At 41.2% G+C, this 13,616-nt stretch overlaps 1 protein-coding gene across 1 annotated transcript; it reads right to left on the reverse strand.

The window, feature by feature from the left end:
• Window positions 1-504: 504 nt before the first annotated feature.
• Window positions 505-8,096, reverse strand: nr2e1 (nuclear receptor subfamily 2, group E, member 1). The gene is made up of 9 exons (XM_063495004.1): window positions 7,474-8,096; window positions 4,679-4,824; window positions 3,810-3,897; window positions 3,214-3,449; window positions 2,591-2,737; window positions 2,141-2,237; window positions 1,904-2,053; window positions 1,586-1,691; window positions 505-1,293 (listed from the first exon to the last, which is right to left on the reverse strand). Exons 1-9 carry the CDS (start codon window positions 7,532-7,534, stop codon window positions 1,131-1,133), a joined length of 1,194 nt encoding a protein of 397 aa, XP_063351074.1. The 5' UTR covers window positions 7,535-8,096; the 3' UTR covers window positions 505-1,130.
• Between the last annotated feature and the right edge of the window lie 5,520 nt (window positions 8,097-13,616).

Below are 13,616 nucleotides of genomic sequence, written 5' to 3' on the forward strand. Positions count from 1 at the left end.
CAAGAAATCCTGCATTAAATCAAGATGCATGCATTAGTGTTTAATAATTTAGTATGAGCTCTACATCCTTATAAAGTGTCACTGTAATTAGATATGAAACCAACACCACTGTTTGCTATGATGCCAGGGCTCCAGGTGGTAGTCTTACTATAAGCATCTATAGTAAAACTATACTATAAGCATCTAGGTCATGTTATATGAAAACCGTTTAATTCAGTGTCTTTTATTCTCTTGGTTACAACTCTAAATAGTTATAACTCCATTAAATTTTTTTTTTGTTTTTGTTTTTACAACAGAATAAAAACATTACAGGCCACAAAAACATTTCCAAGTGCTGAACAAGATTTTATCCAGTGTTAGAGTCTAACTTCAAAAAGTCGACCTTAAGCGTTTTCTTTTCTTTTTTTTTTATGCTGCGCCTCAAACAGGACACACCAAACACAAACGGGACAGCCATTTAAATACAGACACCATTTCTCAGATGAATGTAGTTTTACAGTCGGGGGGGGGGGGGGGTAGATAGTGCATCCTTTTTAAAGAGTCCTCCACAATACTTCATGGAGCTGACGCCTCATCCGTGCGTTTGGTTTCAGCACCGAATTGAGGAACAGCGACTCGCATCTCCCCGCGGATGCTTCTTCTTCTTCTTCTGTTTTTTTGGTTTCCTCCGTTGGGATTGAAAACAGAAATAAAATGGTGAATTGGTCGTCAAGCTCATTGGTCTCATAGACACTCGGAAAAAATCAAAACAAAAAAAGTCTTAATGTACAGCGTTTCTTTAGGAAACGTGCTTGGCAGGTGCTCTCCAGAGCCTTAAGGCGACATTTAAACGCTGCAAGCTGTTTTGGCCACAAGATATTGCAGTTTTCAGAATCAGACAGGCAGGTCTCTAATGAAAGGTACATGCTAATCCTTGACTAGAGCAACTGTTAACAGGCTAAAGTTGTGATCCGGATGTGTTCAGTGGAGCCTAAGCCTAAATAGGCTGTATTAAGACAGCCCGTAAGAGATTTTGTGCCGTGGCTACACCTGCTATGATTTGACAGTCTGTGTTGATTGTTCAGTGGGTCTCCTCGTGGGCCTCCAGTCTTTTTTCCCCCTCCTCACGCGCCCCGGCAGATTGTGAGAATTCATATATCGCTGGATTTGTACATATCGGACAGGAGCCTGGTGATGGGAACGTTGCCGATGGTCTTTTTGAAGAACACCTCCTCTATGGTGGACGGGCTGACAGAGCGGAGGGCCGGCAGCAGCAGGAGGAGCTTACCAAAACGACACGGCTGAGTCGGGTACCTGAAACACAACTGGTGTCAAAAACAGCCTTTTTGTCCGGTTCCATTTGCAGACTGTCTGTTGCAGCCTGTCCAATTACCGCACACCTGTGACAAATAGCTCCTACTTAGCTTGAATACGAGCTTCATCTGGTGCACCTGCACAATTACAGGAGGCTTATTGCCTCATTAACTTTATAATGAAGCTGGCAGACTATAGCCAGTTGACACGTGCGTAAAGCATGCTTTATCTTAGGATGGAGAGAGAGAGCGAGAAAGCGAGAGAGAGAGATAGATAGATAGATCTCTTTTACCTGGTGTGTATATAACTGTTGAGAGTGAGCTGGGCTTCATCTTGCAGAGCAGCAATAGCGCTGGCGTTGCGGAAACTTCTTAATTCTGTGCTTCCATGCGTAGGAACTGTAAGACAAGAGGCATCACTATAGCTGTTAGAAATCTGCTGACATGACACTGCTGTAATGACATGTCATATATTCTCTTGTGTCTTTCCAGATTGGCTGTAGTTTTATGCAGCAGAGAAAGTTGAGGTTTGCTTTGGTAAATATGGTTATTTCCGGTAAGAGTCTTTACACTGTGTCAAACATTCGGGCAGTAATTTGCGAGGTACTCACCAGCTTTGAATGTCACGATACATTTCAAGCAGGCGAACTCGGTCGCGTCAAGGCGCATCTGTCTGAATCTGGTGACCACTTCTTGAAGCGCTTGAATCTCAGACATAATCTTGTTCATCCGCTGAGACTCCGTGTTTTCAGTGTTCATCCCTTTGGATAAATGTGAAGAAAAGTTTCATTATGCACGACAACAGCTGCTCGCTCTTCACTTAAAATTCTCTCGTGCTTTGCACATACCAGAAACAGCGAGAAGAGTTGTGGAGTCCACGGGAATGGCCCACTGCGCGATGCCCAGAACAAATAATTCCCTCCAAGCGTCCTCCAACAGAATCAGCTGTAAGGGGGTATTTTAAGCGTTAAACTGTGCACAACACGCAACAATTAAATCATTCAAAGTATTTGAAACTTTTTGAATGGTAAAAATAACAACACAAGATTAATTCCTACTTATTTTTCCATGTTGTGTGCAGGTTTTAGGGCTTGGTTGGGAATTATTAGATATACAGTTTTCAGATCGATACTATCAAATTCATTACATTAATTTAATTAATTTAAAGCGTCTGTCTGCGGACCAAATACTTAATTGGCAGCTTTTCACCATTTCAAACCCCACAGGGCGCTAATGGCCTGTTTGGTGATCTTGTTTAAGCATCATTCATTTGGAGAATGAGTCCAAATCATGGCTACCTGATCAGATAAAGGGAGGGTGGAGAACGCGGGGACACTTTTTGCCCACTTGATGCTCATGAAGAGAAGACGCGCAGCTGACTCGCACACAGACTCCGTAGCCACCTCGTACAGATACATGGGGGTGCCACTGACCTCGTGGGGATACTGCAGAGAGGGAAAATGAAAATGTTGTCACTGTTTATGTCAGAAAGAAACGCAGGTCGGAAAACAGTGAACAACAAAGGTCGAATTCCAAGCCCCAGCACCCAGTTTTATAATGATTAGTGTTTCTTGTGGTGGATTTACAGTGAGAAATCTAATTGGCGGATTTGTGGGTCTTACAGGCTTTTAAATCTGGAGAGGAATTTCAACTTCTAACCCTTGTGTAAAATAAATAAATAAATAAAAAATGTTTACGAATTAATCGCACAATAACGGTTTGGAAGAAATACAAACATCTAAAATTTTAAGGAATTCTATATCTAGAAATGATTAAATGTAAAACTATGCATGGACTGCGACACGAGAGCCAAGAAATGATTGACTTCTATGCTCTCATTCTTTACTTGAAGGTCTAAAACTCTTTGAAGAAAGTGTAAGTTGTAGCTATTAAATTGCGTAATCTTAAAATAAAAATCTACCTTAGGAGTTGGCTGTGCTAGACCCACGATGGCCTGTCTTTCCGGTGTAGTGGCTACTGTGCTCATCTCCAAGTTGTGCGGCTCCAGCTGGGTGACAGTGGTGAAAAAAGGAGGACCGGGTAGTGAGGATCCGGGGAAATGTGCCGAGGAGCCATTCACCTCTTTGTGGCCCCGGAAATACAGAGCGACCTGTTTGCGAATTGTAGATGTCCGTGGCCCCCTCTCATGCTGAACGGCTGTGGAGCGGGACAGTAGGAAGGCAGTGTGAAAGAGAGCAAACTGCTTATTTATCAGGATCGTTAATTGCATTCTCCAGGAGCGATCCCGGGTTTATTTTATTGAACGAAAGTTGCTCCTTAAAGTGCAAATGTTCTGCGTGAAAGAAAAAAATAATTAACAGTAATGAGCTTCTACCAGCGCTCCCAGGAGGTTTAAATAAGATCTCCTTTAAAACAAGCGGGGAGCAGATAATTATCAACTTCTTTTCAGCTTTGATTAACAGATTTTATACACTTTTTTTCTCCCCCGAATCCAATACTGTCCTACTGTACTGGCGTTTCTTTGCTCAACGTGATAATTCAATTAAGCTCGTTTACCGTCTTTATTCATGTTCACTTCCAGACACTTTTTCAAACGACAAGCTCGGCACTGGTTTCTGTGAGTTTTGTCTACGGGACAACCACCCTGTACAGAGAGAAAAGGGGAGGGGGAGAGGGGGACATAAAAAGAGAAAGGGGTTACAGCTTCTAGTTAAATTTCTCTTAGCTTGCAGGAGAGGAAAAAAAGCTTCTTGCTATTATCCTCCTGGGAGGGCAATCTCCAGGTGAAAGATCGTACTATTATCTTTTAGTTATGGACGTGCTCCCCTGCGGCTCCAGTGTGGCCTCATCCCGCAGGATAAGTACTCTATCCCGCCCTCTGCCGCCTAAATCCTCGGCTTCGAGTCATCACATTAGATTGGATTACACCTGATATATTACAGCAGCGCGGCACTTAGCCCAGTACTTAATGGTCCAGGCATGACATAATTAGGCTCATCAAGAGAGACTTAACTCGGCGCCAAAAAGAAAAAGCAAACAGAAATCAGCGCGTAAAATGTGCATTCCGCGCGTAAAACGCTTGGTATGTTTTGTGGATGAAAATCAGACACGTAGGGGCTATAAAGAATAAAGGATGAGACAAATTCTGTGCAGGGTGCTAACTGTATTCGGAAAATGTAAGAAATTGCTCCACATTCATGGCAATGATTGCGTACAGGATTCTCACTTAGGCTTGATTTGATAATTTCTTTGCCTGCTTGTTTGCCCGCCTTGCTTGAAATTCTATTAAAAATAAATAAATAAAACTACTTAATCAAATTTGAAAAGCACAAATCGTAGGTGCATTTAACCACAGCCAATTCAGGCTCGTGTAAAAAGCAGGGAAATTTAGTTACGAGCTTGTATAAACTTAAAGGAGGCCTCACCTGCGAGCCAGATTTACACACATAAGTCCGATTTCTGCGGATGCTCCTCTTGAAGAATCCCGAGCAGCCATCACAGGCGTAAACACCATAGTGTTTCCCTGAGCTGCGGTCACCGCACACTTTACATGGGATGTCCAGAATCCGACCTGGGAGAGGTCAAAAATGTCAAGTAAATGATGTGCTCACTGAATTACGAAGCGCACAGTTCAGTTTTAAATCAAAACATTTTGATGACATTTTGTAGCTGTTGCTCGCGTAATCGCGGGATTTATGAATAAATATGATGGAACAAAGTGTTTACAGTGCTTTTCCAGAATAAGTTGGTATAACAGTTTTCAAAGTTGACACACTGGCTGCAGTTCAGCGGCCGACCTGCAATTATGTGACTTTACACCGACCCTATAATCAGTTAAAAAGTACCATAATCGAGCTCATATACACTGAAGCAATGGACAAACCGTCCTGCATGTGACTTACTTTTGTCCGACAACTCCACACAGCCACAGACACGCTCTCACACTCATTACACCCACACTGGACAACGCCCCGCGTCTCATCCGAGCACGACCATGGGAATTCACTGCGCACATTTTAAGAATAAAGTCCGGTGGGAAGCGTCATATTTGAGCTCTCTAAGACAATACCCCGAAAACGCACAATGGAGACATTAGGGGAAAGTGTTAACTTAATGATTTTCCCCCATTGAACCTCGTCTGACTGCCTGGATCTCGACAAGCTGCCAACTCCACTTCATAATGGGACTCGACAGCTGCTTTATCCCACAGGTCTATAGGCCCCAGGATTAGGGAGTGACACTGCACCATGAGAATAATGCGTACCAACTCGTTTCACCAACTCAAATGAAGTGTATGTAAATCGACCCCGGTGTAGATGAAAAAATGTGATTTTTTTGTGAAGATTTTGTATTCAAATCTCTTAAAAAGAAGATATTTGTATGCATATGAGGCAGTCCTTTTTTTTATTCTGGAGGGAAAAGCCGTCTATGTAATTACACTGACGTTTTGCCACCTGCTCATTGATTCACCAGTGACCCGTCAAAAAGGGTAGCATGGGAATAACTACTCAGCAGCAAAAACAATGACTTCAGGAGAGAGTTATAGGACTTGAATTGGCTGTTTATTAAGAATCAAAACTCCCTGTAGCCCTTTAAATGTACGCAAAAGACATTTAATTGCTGTAACATGCAATAAAAAAAAGTCATTTTAAAGTTGGATTTAAACATTTTATTGTTAAACAAAATTTGGTATTTTGGTACCCAACTTGTCATTAGTAATTGGAGAAATTTATGCTCAACATGTTCCAGACATACTGGTCCTAGTTGTTGTTGTTATTATTATTATTATTATTATTATTATTATTATTATTATTATTATTATTATTATTATTATTATTATCACTGTTGTTCTTTTATTTTCTTGTTTTCTAATTTTTTTTAAATAAATCATTATTTTTTATTTTGTTTTAACAAACCTTTAAAACCAAAGCTAACCAAATCACATTTTCATTGACACAGCCCCCAAATTAAAATTTAGAGTTTAATTAAACCGCGGATGACCGAAAGTGCAAACATTTTCAACAAGAAAAATGTCCCCCCAAATATTAAACGATGGTCGCTGGGAGTCAATTAAATAAAAATGACAGACAATTTTTGTTGTGAAAGGGGGAAATGTATTTAACTTCCCGCTGTGGGGGTCCACTGCATCTCCATTGTGAGCAGTAATTGCTTGAAGATATATGGCATATTCTATTAACGTAATCACCATCAAGGCGAAAACCTGCTAAAAGAGTTGGAAATGAAGTTTTAGGGAGAGAAAGAGCTGTTTCCTCTGACCACTCGGTAGCATGGCTGTGAACTTGAGTCACAGCAATGCTGTGAGTCGTTTTATTCTCATTTGAAAACACATGTTTACATCGGCCAAGCACAGATTTTAAAAGCGGCGGCCTGGTGTGGAAAAAATATATATGTGGTAGCTCTAAAAGAAGCATCAAATGTGAATTCAACAGAAATGTCCATTCTTTGGAGAGAGAGAACAATAGCCTACTTTAGGCCTATATTATGATCTGAGTCCGCCTTCATTTGAATTCATAATGAGGCCTAGCAGAGGGATAATTGCAAAGGTTAAGAAAAAAAGGATCAGAAAATAATTTGATAGGAAAGTGTAAATCTGCTTGAAATTTATTACTATTTTAAAAAAGTCAGTAACATGATTTAAAGCGCTTCAGGAAACTCAAATGAGGGATTCAGAAATGCGCAAACACATTTCAGACATAAGAGAAAAACATCTCGTGCGCAAACGGGATTTTTCTTGATGTAAGATTAAATGATACCCTACATATTGCGCTGTTACTCTTTTTAAAGGCTGAAAATTAAATTGCAGGCAACAAGTGTCATCAAAGAGAAGCATGTGGGGCTTTTGAAGAGCAGTGGTCGGCAAATGAATGTGGCTTATTATTTTCGCTTCCTTCTTATTTTGTTTCTCGAAATCTGTGAGCAACATTACAAAATATATTTTACACATGATTTCCTTTCATTCAGGAGCTTTATTATCCGAGGATGTTCACGTATTGCATTCTGAGACGGCCGACAGCCAGTCCCCATACTCACATCTTTGTGATCATGAGGTAGAGTCAATCTCTATTAACGTGAGAAACATCTTTAAAGACAGCGTGGACTCACTGTACTTTCATTTGTTATACCCGTCGCTACTGTAGACCTCCTATTATCTATGCCGTGTTTTTCAGAGGAATCGGGGATGATGATGAACAAAACTTACTTGATTTGACATTCAGAATATCCAAACAGCCACTTGTTGAGCCGGTGGGTTTGCTCATCATGGATCCTCGATATTTTAAAGAATCAGGATAAAAAGTGTCCTCTTTCTCCTCTTCTTGTGGACAGAAACAATGAAGTTTGTGACACTGAATCACTTGTGGTTTCTCGGTTTCTTTGCCAGCAGCGACTAGAAACACAAGTCAAAGTTCCGAAGCCAAGTTGACAGAAAGTCAGCCTCCGATCGATCGAGAGCCACAAATTAAAACATTAATTATACATTTTATCAGGGATCTTTGCCCTCGACGCCGAAGATTCCGGAGAACCAGGACTGGATCCCCGGGACAGCAGCAGCCGGTAAACGGCGACAGCAGCTCTCCAGCTAGTGGCGCAGTAGCCGGCGCGTAAAGTTCGAGTTGGAAAAACGGTGGCTGGAGCGCATCCGATACTGCCAACGCGGTGGCGAAGGGAAAAAAAGAGCAAATTTCCGATTTTTTTACGGTCGAAAACTTGTTAAAACCAGGACACGATGTGACTTTATGGTGGGAGCCTCCCGAATAAGCCTTGGTAATATTTATGAGAAGTGTCAGGGGGAGGCTGGAGGGTGGAGATCTCCACTTCCTTCATCCACTTGGCTTTCTACTCCAAACTCCATCCTGACGTCACTGGCGTGCGAGGGAGTGTGTGTGCGCTTGAATGTGTGTGCAAGTGCTGTGAAGTGCCTTGCTAACGGAGCCAGATCCACTGCAAACAAAACACACATGTTGCATGTTTTCCTGGACTGCATTTGCGATTTTTACTGTGTAGAACTCTTATTTATAATAACAATAATAATAATAATAAAAATAATATGACCGAAAATATTCAAAATGTGTTTAAAATATATAATCACATATCCTAAAGAATAAAAAGATAAAATAAAATGAAATAAAAAAGTAAAAATGATCCAAACTGCTGGGACCGTGGAGATGGCTTCAAGAGGCTGATTACTGTAAATATTTTCGGCTATGCTGAGGTATGCTGACCACTAATAAGAGTGTATTACCATATGCAGGGAGGTGGGGGTGAGGGTGGGCTGAGACCTTCAGCAGTCAGCGCTCCTCATTTCCTACACTAGCACAAAGACATTTGTGTCTGGTTCCTCGTACAGTCCTCCAGATTAAGTGCTTGGGCCCCACCACATACGTAGCAGCGGTCAAGACAACTGTCATAAAGTTGAACTTTGATTTTTAAAACACTTTATTGCGTATTTGTTTCTTTAATAAATATAAAAAAAGGCTAAAGAGATGACAAATTGAAAATGTTCATACAGTTAAAAGTTGTAAAATATCCATTTCTCCCCCGTTTTCTCGTGGGCGTTGGTGTAGTTTTGCTCCACAGTCTGCATTATCTTTCCTTTGTTAGTGGCTTATTGGAGCTCGTTAGGTGGGCAGATACACCATGCAGACACACTTTGGGACCTTGTAATATAACTTATTAACAAAAACAAGGCTTCTAGAAATTAATGTATTTGTTTTTTTGTTTTCTTTTGTTTTGTTGTTGTTCTTTTCTTTCTTTTTTTTTTTTTTAAAAAACCCCTTTTATTAAATGTAAAAGTTAAGCATTAATTTTTAATTTAACTACCATCTTTAAATACAAACTTGGGAAAAATGTGAAATATAAAAAGTCATACATATGGAATATATAAACACACTGAAATCTATTTGCTTTTCATTCTGTTTACTTTGATTTTCTTTGACGATTCATGCAAACCTACCGCTGAACTTCATGAACCCTTCACATTTAAGATTTTACTATTATCTTTTAAAATGTTAGATCGATTTGCACTCTTGCACTTTAGCTTTTTTAGTTACAGCAAAAGAAATTGGCAATAATAATAATAATAATAATAATAATAATAATAATAATAATAATAATAATAATAATAACTTTTACGATGTATATAATAAATTTCTTTCTTATCTGAGCTCACATACACACCAGGTAAAAGAGATCTATCTATCTATCTATCTATCTATCTATCTATCTATCTATCTATCTATCTATCTATCTATCTATCTATCTATCTATCTATCTATCTATCTATCTATCTATCTATCTGCCACTGTAGCTGCCAGCACTCTCTGTAGTGGGTGATCCGGTTTTGGACATGAAGGTGCAGACCACGGCCGGCTGTCCGGGGCCCACTCACTGACACCCTGACCTTGACAGCTTGCTGCGCTTTCGCCGGGTAACTCCAGAAATCCATATTCTGTTTTAATTGTGTTCATTCCCACGGTACACTGAAGGCCATATGGACTCACAAAGTGTCGATTTAAGCGGACAGGGGCGAGGCGGAGAGGCGTAGTTAATTGCAATTAGCTTTTGTCGTGTCTTTCAATCTGCCCTTTAGCTGAACGGCTCCGGCTGGAGCCTAACAAGCCTGAGGAGAAATCATTCTAATATTCCTTTGATTTTCCTGAGGGGACTCATAGAGAGGCCCTCTGTAGGACGTTTATAGACGCAAATTGTGTGTTTTAACTATTCTCTGAATAGGCCACTTATAAAACCTACTGTAGAATTTTAATATACGAGTCCCCCCCCCCCCCCCCCCCCGAACTTATTTTTGGCTTATTTTTGCATTTCCTAAATTATTAACCTTTCAAAAGAAATAAGATCCAATAACTTTCCTTAACGAAGACATAATCAGTAATCGATAACAGTTTTCATTTATTTCTAAATGCACGTGAAGTGGTGTATGTGTGTGAGTGTGTGTCTGTGTGTGCGCATGTGTGTGGGTGGCTGCTGGGTTGGGTGAATGGTGAATGTGTGACATAATCTCCTTAACTCGTCCTAATCCTCGTCATTCACTGATAGCCTTTACACAAATATAACCAACATCATGGTTGCCGGGGCTGCCTTCTTTCACTTTTTTTGTATGAGTGACTCTCTTCTCCTCCAGCAGTCAATGAAATGTGGCCAACAAAGGGGGCAGTGGATTGTGTATCTGTTTTTTTGGGGAGGGGGATCTCGGCATCAGTATGCGGATACTTGACATACTATAGTATAGACTTTAACAACGAGAAAAGAGTGAGAGTCCAACAGAAGTCAGCGCAGAACAATGCAGGGAGACCGCGGTGTGTGCTCAATGTCTGAATGAGTTTCGAACAATGAGAAAAAACACCTGCGAAAACATCACATATCAGACAGAAAGCGGATTTTATATTCTTGGATTGTGCACCTGTTGATTTTTAAAAAATATATATTCGAACATCCAATGCTTTGCTTTTTAGGGAATCTTCAAATAGAGCCCATCCATTAGAGTTTATCCATCTTTTATGTACTGCTATCACTGTGGAGGCCCCCCGAACCGACCAGGCGTAAACCAATTGGCTTTGGAGAGAAGTCACTAAGCTCCAGAAAGCAAATAATAGGGAGAATTCAAGTCGACCAAAGGCCCCAGCAGCCGTGCATCTCTTAAAACTGGCCAGGGAGATCATCTTCAGTCATCTCATAGCCTACAGACACTGATCGTGTTTAGTCGAGGAGGTTGGTTGTCTGGACCGTGAAGAATCACTTCATCTGCTATGGTGATGACAGTGATTTTCTGAAAACATTCCACTCGTTGAACGCAAAAAGGTTTGTGTGGCACATTTCCGAAAACGGCATTTGAAAGATCTTCCCCAGGTACTGTTAATACCCAATAACCTAAAATATGATATAACATCCCAAAGAAGTGGAAAATAATCAGTCTGATTTCAGCACCACGGACAGTTCTTCAATAAGAGTCACTGAATAGATGCAGGTTACCTGTCCGAGCGACTCTTCAAAATTTTAAGGGGTCCGCAGGTTTCCACTTGCACATCGGACCACATTTGGCTTCCCAGATTGTTTTGATAGCAAGTCTTAAATCGAAATTACTCAAGACTCACGAATGGTGAATCACATTGGACATATTGAAGCAATTGCAGGTGAGTTATAATGAGAAAACAAACTCAGTTCCCTCAGTTGCAACATCAACTCTCTATCTAAAGGATGTTAACGCTATGAGGCTGAGTAAGCAGCTGATCGGGTACAGTGTGTACAGCAACATGCTTCTCTTGGAAGGTTTGGAGTCAGCAGTTCTTTCAAAGTGGTTATTAAAGTGGGCGTTTAATGCTTCAGGAGCACAGTGTTGTTGTCGTGCTTGCTCATCTAGGAGCACGCTGTCTGTGAGTACAGTAAAACTATAGTCCTGCTCCTTAAACTCCACAGGCCTATCCCCGCATTCCTCCACTGCCGCCGCAGACATTAGCGCCACCTCGTTAGCTGCTGTGTAAAAGAGATGCTGGCACACCTGTGCGTGCGCACAGACAAACCCATGCGCACTTACACGCATTCACATACACACGCCAAAGGCCCTCCCCCAACCACCACCACCAAAAACACAGACCCAAGACCCAAACCCAGAAACCCACAAGTCGGTGCGGTGCAGTTGGACGCTCTGACAAATCTATTTGGGGCAAATTGTCAGTGAGAAACTTCCGCTCGAACTGCCGTGGACAAAACTGGCTGTTGGGGAGAGCAAATCCCGCTGCATGAGGGTGGGGGACAATGGGGGGCGAATGTGTTGATGTGCGGCCGGTGGCTGGGGAGGTACAATGGACGGATTAGTCAGTCCCCTGGCTGACTGATTTGAGATGGCTCCTCTCAGCCTCTCGCCGTGGGGAGTCCCATTGTCCCGCTTCTGATTCCCACTTCTCACAAACTCCAAACAAAAGTCAATCTCTTTCTCAAGGGGGGGAAAAATATCGACCCGTGTTTCAGCTGGGGAAAGTGACTCAAAAACTTATTTGCAAGAGATGACTGACTCTGTAACTCCCCTTCCACTCTTTATGTCTTTTTCCCTTCTCTTGGAGTCCTCTTCATGTGCAGTCTTTATTGACCGGCGGTGGTTAGCGAGACGTTGAATGATCCCAGTTTTTCAGACTCGAGTGGGGCTGGGGGCACCTGTTGGAAGCTTAGAGGCGGCTTTGCGGCCGAGGTCATTAATATTAAAATATACAGAGATGCCATCACGGGCTGGTCTGAAATCGGTCTGATGTCGCCCCTGGGTTCCCTCTCTGGATGGACCTCTGCTTTCAGTCACTCGTGAAGAGCTTTCTTTTCTTTTTCTGTCTTCTCTTTTTCTTTTTTCCATCCCTGAAAAGACTCGTTAACAAATTATGACAGCTGAGTAGAGGGGCTTAGTCTGTTCACACTGCAAAGACAAACATGTGAGAGCCGAGGAGCCCGCGATGTGATCAGTGTATCTACAGTTCATTTATTATTCTGCCTGTGGTGTGTGAAAGTGTTCGGATTTCCAGAGCTGAAAGGACACGTTTCAGTCATGCAGAGGTGACTGGACCTGATTAGATCGGTGGGTGAGTTGTACAGGCCTGGCTCTTTGTCTGTCTTTAAGTTCGTTTTGAACAATAAACTTCACCTAGTTAATGATTTTATCTTTCATTTATTTGTGTCTAATGCTCATTTAAAATAATCAAATCTTTGATTGTCTTTTTGTAGCTGCAAAAAACAAGCAAAATGAATATGAAAAAAATGACACTTTCTACCACATTTACCCTCATTTTCAAAGTCATCAGTTTAACTTTAAGTTGTTTATTTGATTTCTACATATTCAGTTTTCATTATTTTAACATCAGTGGGACATCAAAGGTTTGATCTACTGGCATCAGAACTACTGATCAAACCACAACAGGTTTTGAGAACCTGCCCAAAATACTTTGATGATCACAGGTCGTAAAAACAAGACATAATATCGTACTCATTCATTAACTCAATAACAGAGTGCATAGCAATTTATCAAAAATAACACAGTTTATAATTCATCTAAGAAAGCCTTGTAGACTAGTTGTGATGCCACAAAATCACGTTTATCTAGAGTATCTAAACCTCTATTTTTCAGCGAATGAATTTGACAACAGAAGTCCTCAACATACAACTGAGGAAACAATCAATCTAATAAACATTCCAATTGGCAACACACATTTTCGAGTTGAGAGGGACTTTAACAGTTTGCTGCATCAGAGGCACTTTGCAAAAAATGATTTTCATGCATATATACACACACTTTCTCCCACTCTCAGTCCCTCACGGTGTCTAAATGACTTTGTTTAAGAGGCAGCAGCA

Source organism: Pelmatolapia mariae, linkage group LG15 (genome assembly GCF_036321145.2).
Source record: "Pelmatolapia mariae isolate MD_Pm_ZW linkage group LG15, Pm_UMD_F_2, whole genome shotgun sequence".
In the NCBI taxonomy this organism is placed as follows: Eukaryota; Metazoa; Chordata; class Actinopteri; order Cichliformes; family Cichlidae; genus Pelmatolapia; species Pelmatolapia mariae.